This window comes from Carcharodon carcharias, chromosome 28, assembly GCF_017639515.1.
Source record: "Carcharodon carcharias isolate sCarCar2 chromosome 28, sCarCar2.pri, whole genome shotgun sequence".
Lineage (NCBI taxonomy): Eukaryota > Metazoa > Chordata > Chondrichthyes > Lamniformes > Lamnidae > Carcharodon > Carcharodon carcharias.
In genome coordinates this window covers 32,357,413-32,367,591 of record NC_054494.1, presented here as the reverse complement: position 1 = coordinate 32,367,591, position 10,179 = coordinate 32,357,413, and the positions used below count along the sequence as shown (strand labels likewise).

Here is a 10,179-nt window from a genome sequence, read left to right as displayed (position 1 = left end):
TACACACACACACATATACACACACATACACACATACAATTGCCCTTCTCCGCTAGAGGGAAGCGGTGAGATGAACAGGTTGGTCCCAAGGCAATAAGTCGCCAGCAGTGTCACTCTGAGCTCCCATCACTGGGCGACTGGAGCTGCCTAAAAACCAGATCCTGAGGCAAAACGCAACAGCCTTGTTGCTCCTGCAGTGGGAGGACTCGGATTCTACATCCCTTCACTCAGTCGCTGTTGGGATTCAGGAAACACCAGCTCTGGAGAATCAATATTGGCGAATTTTCAACAGACTGAAGCCAGCAGCATTATATCAGTGAGTTTCCAGTGTAATGTTTCCACTTCAGTGCGATTCTACTTTAATTATTTTTATCTAAATGTATTTGCTTCCTTCATCCTTCTCACAATGTTAACTTTCGCAATGGGGGTGGGGAGGTTAATATTTAAACAACGATTCCATGCCCATTTGTCAATTTATTGGCAAGGGACTGGCAGGTTGTGCATCGATTTTGAACAATTTCCTGACAGGTTATCCTGATATCATTTTAAAACCGCAAACTTGTAAACCTGCCTTTTGCGTTTTATCGTTATTAATTTCAACTGCCCCTCCATCGATGCTGCTCTGAGTTCCTGCCTCATGTGATCTGTTCTCATTCCTGGTCCCCCTCTTCCACCCTCCCCTCCCCATGTTCCCACTTGTTTACAAGTTTCCACAAGGAGACGAAGATTTGATCTGGTTGCCGTGAATTTATAAAATATATTATTATTTGACCCGCTCTGTCCCAAAGAGCCACAAGGTTTAGGTGAGCTAAGCTGAGATTTACACCTTTGCCCCAGTTAGAGTCCTGGGAAAGGTTTTGTCATTAATTTTCTGTATCCTCTGTGTTCCATTTTTTTTTCATAATGTGGCTGTGAGTTCCCACATTAAAGGAACAACATTTAAACAAAACTATTTCAACCCTGTACATTATAAACCATTCCAGGAACCGCAGCCTTGCAGTTAATCTATGCTGCAAAAAGAGAGGGGAGGTGCTTTTTTCAGTATGATTCTCATTTATTTAACTGAAAAATTAGGGCAAAAGCTAAGATTTTCATTCTTCATTTTTGTTCCATCCCATCCCATCCCTCTCATTCCCTCCCATCCCATCCCTCTCTCATTCCCTCCCATCCCATCCCTCTCTCGTTCCCTCCCATCCCATCCCATCCCTCTCTCATTCCCTCCCATCCCATCCCTCTCTCGTTCCCTCCCATCCCACTCTCATTCCCTCCCATCCCATCCCATCCCTCTCTCATTCCCTCCCATCCCATCCCTCTCTCATTCCCTCCCATCCCATCCCATCCCATCTCTCATTCCCAATCCCCATTTCTCAATCACTGCAGTCACTGGACGTTTCCATGCTTTGGGGCAATGCTGCTCGGAGGCAGACTGGGGGTGGAATCTTCCGGATTCGGCAGGAAGCTTGGCGGGCGGGGGGGGGAGCTTCATTTGGCGCGAGGCCAAAGATCAGTTTCCCGTCAGCGGGATGATCCGTAGGAATTAAGTTCTCGGGGCCTTAAAGGCGGCTGGAGCTTCCCGATGAACAATGTCGGGATCCCTTCTGCATGCATCAGCATCTCGTCTATGTTTATCAAAAGGCCACTTCGCCGGAAATTAAGTTCCCCCCCCCCCCCCCACCACCCCCCCCACTCCTCCCAATGAAGTTCCCCATCAGCGAGAAATTAGAACGTTCACGTTCACGATTGCACCTCAGCGGCTTGCATCTGGCAAGTCGACTTTCTCCATGATGAACAGTGAGCTGCCGCTGCATTGTCCCCTTTAGGGAGTGTCTCTAAATGTGCTCGACACCGGGCGGTGCCAGCACATTTTGCGTGGGAAATGACCAAGGAAGGGCTAGCGGGGAAGGGGCGGAGCAGTGTCCCGGTAAAGGTGGAAAGGGGCAGTGCAGACTGCTCGGGTGTCCTTTAAATGTGGTACCAGAGCCTTCAGCCCCATGAGGTAACGACGGGGACAGTGACTTCCTGCCTGCCTGACCGTGGAGAATCAGCGAGCTCCTCGCAAGACACATGTGTAATAAGCTAAACAGAGCAAGATTGCACGTGGTCAGCCATTCTCCCCACCCCCCCACCTACCACAGCGGAAATCAGTCTCACTTTCCCACCTGCCACTGAACCTAGACTCCAGAATAGAAGATTCCGATCAGGATTTCTGGGGCCCTGGGGCCAGGAATATTCAATGTCTCTCTTCATTCTTCCCTCCCCTCCTTTCCTTTTCCCCTTCACCATCTCCCTCCTCCCTTTATCCTCACACTCCCCTCTCCACCACCCCCCCCCCCCCTCCTCAATGAGCCTCGATTTTGGCTTTGAGTTTGGTGTAGTTTCTTTGTTAAAATCAGTAATTGTGTTGCTGTGTTACCACCTTCCACCAACACAGAAAGATGTTGGCCACTCGTCAGAGCAGAACAGAATCACTCAGGAAGTAGCAGCTTCGCCAGAATTCCGGAAACACCCCATTCTCCCTTATGGAAAGTCAATGTGAATTTGCACCAAGTGCAATATAACTGTGTATGAGGAACTCCCTCTTTTGCAGATAATGGGTTATGTTACTCTGGAGTTTGCAGTAAAAATGTTTTCACAAACCTGGCAGCATCTTCTGAGGGGGAAGTGCTCAGTGTAATTTTCATCTTTGTCCTATTGGGTGAACTGATATGTTGATAAGTTTTATTGTGGTCTATTTATTGTGTTCAGCTAATGATATGTGTCTGTGTTAATTCTCCCTCTAATATCATTTTCCTACTGCTGCTCCATATTAGTTAATGTTCTTCTTCAAATATTTATCCATCTCCCTCTTAAATCTTGTGATATTATAGCTGCAACAGCCACTTGTGGTAATAAACATTCAAATGAGCTTTTGAAAAATGGGTTTCAAGCCTCCCCCTTAATGTGTCCAGTGCTAATTTATTCCCCACCTTGTTGCTAATTCTATACAACCTTTCACCATTTATCTCCTAAAACCCTTTTGTGGATACCTCTCTTTGATGACTCTTAACATTCGCTGTTTATTTGAATACTATGTTTTCTGAATCTTTCAATATGGGTTATATCTTTTCAATGGTCCTTGTATCTACTCCATTCTTAAAAACCTGACCATATTCAGCACCTGTGTCCTGGTAAAGTTTAATCTTCCTACCCTGTTATGTATTTCAAGCCCACAATCCCATTTTTCCCTGCTTCCTGTTCTAGGGCTTTATTTACCTGCAACCTGACTTTTAACAAACTTTACATCATCATCCCAAGCTCTCTCTATTCCTTTGAAAATTATGCTAATTATGTATAATTTAATTGTTGGTTCTTTTTCCCATTTATCTACATCAAGCTGGGTTTTTTTGCCTCCTACCTGCCCACTCTCCTAACCGATCGAGCTTCTGGTCTCCTCCCCTATTCCTTCTCAGCAAATATTCCCTCAGCACCCACATTTAAAATATTCATGTTTATGGATAGCACAAAATCCCTGGCAGATGCCACTGATCACCTCTTGCCAATTTGAGAATCATCTATTCACTCTATCTCTCTACTTTCTGTCTTTCAACAATCCCACCATCCAAGCCACCTTGGGCCTTAATCTTCATCATAGGCTTCTTATATGGCACTCTACATTTTAAGAAAGTTCATATCTATATCAATTGCATCCCCCCTTTGACCATATACCCTAGTACCTATTTCTCCAAGGTTTTCACACTGTGATTTTCCTTATCTCCCCTGATAGTCCAGTCTTGAAGACAAAGTCCACAGGAACACTGGTCCAAATAAACCACTTCCTATCTGTGTTCTGTACTGAGATAAAGTCAGCTTTAGTCCTGTAGGCTGGAGAGAAGATCATGGCACCTGCTCCTAGGTTGCTACCCAGTGACCACTGCTGCCAAGTAATTGTGGACACTTGGGGCCAGTTTTAACTCTGTGGAGCTGATTGGGTTTTGAATGAATTACTGTCAGGCCTACGGTGCAGAATGAATCAGGTTTGGCTGAAATGGCCTTTTGGTCAAACAGGTGGTCAACGTTTCTGCGATTGGCTCTCTTGTGAGGAGCGATTTTTGTGAATGAGCTATCAGTCTCAGTGCCTGTCGAATTGGACCAGAACATCAGCCTGTGCCTGCAGAAAAGGAATAGCAAAAAATTCCAAATGGTGGACTGAAGGAAGAAAAAAAATTTCCTACATTTCTGGGTGCAATATCTCCCATTGTTTAAATCTCTGCCTACACATCCAAAAAAACCGGTGAGAGGAGAGTGGAAGTTGACACAGGTGTGATATATTTGCCATTGGGACTGGTTTTCCATTCGTTGGAAAAATGCCCATCGCAAAGTCAAGCAAAATCTTCATTCTAGACCCAAACTCATTTTTTCTTCTGCCCCCAATCCTCACCCATCTTCAAATTTCTCCTTTTTCTGAAAATACTCCACATGCACAAATGCAGAGTTCACAGCCATCAAACCCTCGATTCCAAGAATTCAAAGGTTACAGGAATGGTATAAATGTTACCTTGTTGGTTTAAGCTCACCTATAATTTACCTTCAGGTAAAATACGCTGAGAACTGAAAGCATATCACACACTGCAAAATGAACTCAACACGCGAATAATTAAATATAATTTGTGTTATTTAACAATCAACACGAGTTTTATTGCATATTTGCTTCTAGGGGGAATTTCCGGTTCTGAACATTTGGCTTGGTACAAGCTGTACAGAATTAATTTGTTTAGGGTGTGGCTGTTGGATGTCCCGTTTCCTGAATATTTCAACTGGTAATAAAGTAATAAAACTGTAAAAATAAAACAATGAGAGGAGGTTATTTAGACCGGAAAAACACTTAGCAAACAGATCATTTTGAAATTCCGGCCATCTGTCTGATTTATGACATTATGTCTGGACCAAATATTATGAAAAGTAATTTGTGGATAATAATTGTACAGATTGATCACTTTAAGGAGATTTATGTGATTTAATCATTTCTTTTCCTGCAGTGATCATTTCTATTCCATAGTCATGGGATAATGGTGTCAGCCATGGCTCTGTTGAGACTCCTCTTTTCTCTTAGTCAAAAGGTTGTGGATTCAAGTCCTGCTCCTGAGCATTCAGGGCAGCAGTCGAGGCTGACACTCCCAGTGCAATACTGAAGGAGCGCCATAGTACTGGAGGTGTTGTCACACAGATAAACTATTAAGCTATCTGCCCTTTCAGATTGGTGTAAAAAATCCCACAATCCACATACAAATTAGAGGAGTGGACTTCTCCCTGGGGCCAATATTTATCCCTCAATCAAATCACTTAAAACAGATTATCCAGTTATTATCATATTGCTGTTTGTGGGAGCTTGCTGTGTGCAAATTGGCTGTTGCATTTCCTATGCTACAGCAGATCATCAGCCCAGATTGTGTGAATAATGGAGTGGAACACACATCCCACAACATGCTACCATCCCACTATGTTGTGCCCTGAGGATATTGGGCAAAGGCTTAAGGAAAATCATTGTATTGTGATTTTAAATATCACTGTTTATGCAGTGTTATTTTCAGATATAATTCATGCAAACAGGAGATGATTGTTTATGCAATAGAAAATAATCATTAAAGAGCTTCAAACAACAGCCACTCAGCAGGCTGTGTTTTCAATGACATTCTGACTGTGTGAATGGTTTTATTCCTACAGCAGTCTGTCCAGGACAGTGTGGAGAGGAGTTTGGGATGATTTATATCTTCACAATGGGAAACGGTTCTATAAGAGCGTCAAGACCTGAGGAAACCAACCCTACGCCCAGCCTGATGGGACCTTCATTGGAGATTTTAGAGAAGCTCAGAAGGAAGATTCTTAGCCTCGAGGAAGAATTGAAGAAGAAAGATGATCAACTGAAGCGAAAATCAGAGAAAATAAAGTTCCTGGAGAAAGAACTGATAGGAAAACTTTCTCAAATAGACAAGCTTCAGGACGCTATCGGATACAATACAGCTCCTGTGTCCCCCACTGTCAACCAACACAAGAAATTGGTCAGTGTCATTAATGAGGGGCCAAAGCGGTTTGCACAGGTGGCGACAGAGATTCACCGACGTTTCAAGGCGAAAGAGGGAGTGTCGGCGGAACCGACCTCTTGGAATTATTACTGTCACAATGTTCAGAAGTTCTCCATTGAGCAGGTTCGAGTGCGGAAGGACTCCGGGTGAGAAAGCAGAGCTTCCCTGCCCCTGGGGGACACCCATGTCCATAGTAGTGCGAGGGGGGATATATAACCCCACAACAACGCCGCTCCCCCCACCCCAACCATTTAAAATCCTGCTCCGTTCACTTATAAACCTACCCCATATATAACCTCAACCCAGTTATAAACCCAGTCAGTTGTCAGCTCAGTAGAATTTTACAGAGGGGAGTTCTCCCTGGCGTTTGGCTAACATCCATCCCTCAGCCAGAATCTTGAAAACAGACTATCTGTCATTTATCACATTGCTGTATGTGGGATCTTGCTGTGTGCAAATTCAGTGCTGCATTTCCTACATTCCAGCCGTGACTATACTTCAAAAAGCACTTACTTAACTGTGAAGCACTTTGGGATGTCCTGAGGTCATGAATCACTATAGGAAACATGAAGGAGGAATGAACTCAAATGTTTATAGCGTCTTTCAGAACCTCGGGATTTTCCAAAGAGCTTACAACCAATATGATGCCCTTCATAGCGAATAGCCAACATTCACACGACATGTTTGTGAATGATGAATGTTGGGTTCATTCATTCCAGGAATGTAACAAGTAGGCACCATGGGTTTATGCTGGTGATTAACTTCCTCTGCCACTTGAGAATTTCTGAAAAAAGAGACATTTTGGCCGAAGCTTTTTGTGTTGCACACAATTCACAGGAATACCAAATGTAAAGGGAACAACAATTTATACTGTATGAGAAGAGGGTACTAATTGGTTGGCAAGTGGACTCTGGTAGAGGCGTTGCCATGGAGGATTCACCGGTTGATGGTGACTGACAGTTAACTGCCAAACATTGTTTGGAATTTAAACCAGGCAGCTTGATTCTGATTGATCCAGGCATTGCCCTGAGGACTAAATCAGTGAATGGCTGTCACTTACCTTGTTTAGGTGAAACAGGTGTAATGTATGTTCATGTTCTTTCTTGCTGCAGAGGAGAGGGCCCTGTGTATTAATATACACATGTAGCTTCCAGTACACACACATGCCACACTGTGAACCCAACTGACAATCTTAAATTGGTTATCAGTGTAATTCTTAGCACATTGAGGATTATTTAGCAAAAGTTGTCCAATTGTGGAATCACATCTAATATTGGACACTGTGTGTTTTGAGTTTTGCAAGCATGGGCTGGTTGGGTACAGTCTGCACCTTGCCCATTGCAAACAGTGGCTGGGACATGCTGTTTGATACGATCCACCAGTCTTGGGGATGTACGACCTACATACCCCTAGCATCACACTGGCAGTGAAATTCATACATCACGTTACTCATGTGTGATAGGCAGAACGTCTTTTTGGCTTGACGGCAGCATCTTGATAGGGGTGAGTACCACTCGTGTTGCTACTGCATAGTTACAGCGTGCAACAGCTAGCTTCATCTGTTGCTCAATTTTTCATGATACCTTGCCCTTCCAGGGTAATCTGAGACAGACTGGGCACTTTTCAGGGCTGTAAGTGACGGCCTTAGGCCCGTTCATGAGTTTGCACAACACACAGTGCTCAAAGATCCAATCAGGGTATATATTATCCCACAGGATGCCTTTGATGCACCCTATTTCGGCATCAAACTTGCATGGTGAGGGGTCACTGTTTAAAAATAAGGGGTTGCCCATTTAAAACAGAGATGAGGTGAAATTTTTTCACCGAGGGTCATGAGCCTTTGGAACTCTCTTTCTGAAAAGGTGCTGGAAGCAGAGCCTTTAAATATTTTTAAGGCAGAGGTGGATAGATTCTTGGTAAGCAAGGGTTATCGGTGGTAGTTGGGATGCAGATTTCAGAATGCTATCAGATCAGCCATGATCTTATTAAATGGCGGAGCAGGCTTGAGGGGCTGAATGGCCTACTCCTGCTCCTTGCTCATATGTAAATGGCTCGGGTCCTATTCAGAGTCCACTTGCCAACCAATCAGCACTCCCCTTGTTGTTCCCTTTATATTTGTTATTCTTGCGAATTGCCCTGATGAGTGCAAGACAAAAAGCTTTGACAAAAAATGTCTCTCTTTTTTCAGCAATTGCTTTGCCACGCTAGTACGAGTTGATAAGAAATCCACACCTGACACTCCACCAGAGAGAGGAGAGAGAGCAAGTCACCACCTCACTGCCATCAACTGGAGGTCTGGGAACAAGTCTTCAACTCCCTTTATAAACTGGGAAAGTGAGTCGAAGATGGAAAAGGTGAAATCAAATTAATTCCCCCTGCCAAACAGAGAAGTGTTGGAGGCTAAAAATTGACCCAACAAAATAATGTTGCCAGGATGTTGTGGCATTGTATTGAGATGATCTTTCCGGTGACGATTAAGAAGCAGAAGCACTGCTGTGTCAGCTGTTGTTCAAGCGGCAGCACTCGCTCCTCTGAGTCACAAGGTGCTGGGTTCAAGTCCCACTCCTGGGCTTGAGCAGAAAGACCTGGGCTGACATTCCAGGGCAGCACGGAGTGAGTGCTGCACTGTCAGAGGTGAAACTGAAACCCCATCTGCTTGCTTGGGTGGTTGTAAAAGATCCCATGACACTATTTCAAAAAAGAGCAGGGGAGTTGTCCCTGGTCCTCTGGTATTTATTCCTCAACCAACATCACAAAAAAACAGATTAGCTGGTTATTATCACATTGCAGTTTGTGGGATCTTGCTGTGCACAAATTGGGCGCTGCACTTAACACATCACTACACTTCAAAAAGCACTTCATTGGCTGTAAAGCACTTTGAGACGTCCGGTGTCATGAAAAATGCTGTATAAATGCAAGTCTTTCTTTTCTTTCAATAATCAGAATAATGATATATTTGGCAGCTTAAAGAAACTGATCACAGATGCAATAATGCACAATGACTTCCTGAAGAAGCTCGAATCTCAGCATGTGCGGGAGATTGTGGAGTGTATGTACGAGAGAAACTACCAGAAAACAGACCTCGTCATTCAGGAGGGCGAACTGGGAAACCATCTCTACGTTCTGGCAGGTGCGTTCGAATGTATTGGCAACTTTGTGTGTGATCCCAGTCACAAGTGGCTGCAGACCTGAGATTACCAGCAAGAGTGTTCCAGTTTGTGTGATAGAGACCAGGGACATCGCCACCTGTGTTCCTTCATAAACAGCAGCTCACGGTTCAGCAAACTGAAATGAGGAATTACTGGGGAAATGGGAACAGGAATTCCCCTTTACAGGAGCCCAAAGTTTGTTGTTCTTTCGATCCTAGTCAAGCTTCATTGACCCTGTTCATTTTGTCTCTATTATAGTATCAGATTCTAACCCTAAAAGGTAGCCGCCTCCACTTTCCCCTTCCCCTTTTACCCCCCCTTCCCCTTGAATAACCAATTATAGAGATCGACTGTCCTATTAAATGTGTTAAGTTGGTTGCCAAATGGATGTTACTGTTCAATTTAGGACTGAACTCTTTTTGAAAACTGCAAATTTTACACTGGTTAATATAGGAAAAAAATTAGGCTCCTTCTCATTTGTGAACATATTTCTATGTGGCAAAGATTATTGTAATGGTAGCAACAGATGAATTCATTTAATAGTGAATAAAGGACATCTGAACATCGAGATAGGTCCTTTTCTAGTCAGAACACAGCTGTGCATCCATTAAAAACTGAAGAAGATGGATCGGTTTAACTAGGGTGACCTCATTAGAATCAGACCAATATGCAGCAAGTACAATCTGTGTAGCCTTTTATACCTTTAATAAGGTGACCATGGAAACAAAGAAGACCCATCACAAGTCTGTGGCTATCCTTGTCCACTTTAACATAATGTTTAATAATGCTTTCCAGAATGCTGTAACTTTGTTAACTCAGTTGTCGTGAACAGTTAGCATACTGTGAAAATACTTAAAGGATTATAGGATCAAATCGGATCATTATGAACAGGAAGAGGCCATTCAGCCCCTCAGACCTGCATCACCATTCAATCAGATCATAGCAGATTTGCATGTCACCTCCAGTTACCC

General features: G+C 43.7%; 1 protein-coding gene across 1 annotated transcript in view; it reads left to right on the top strand.

Annotated features, from left to right (window-relative positions):
• The first annotated feature begins 5,753 nt into the window (after window positions 1-5,753).
• LOC121270795 (cGMP-dependent protein kinase 2) overlaps window positions 5,754-10,179 on the top strand; it is a 49,078-nt gene continuing 44,652 nt past the window's right edge. Inside the window, exons 1-2 of the mRNA XM_041176235.1 lie at window positions 5,754-6,205; window positions 9,023-9,189. Of these exons, the coding sequence (XP_041032169.1) occupies window positions 5,754-6,205; window positions 9,023-9,189 (619 nt within the window). The remainder of the gene's footprint in view (window positions 6,206-9,022; window positions 9,190-10,179) is intronic.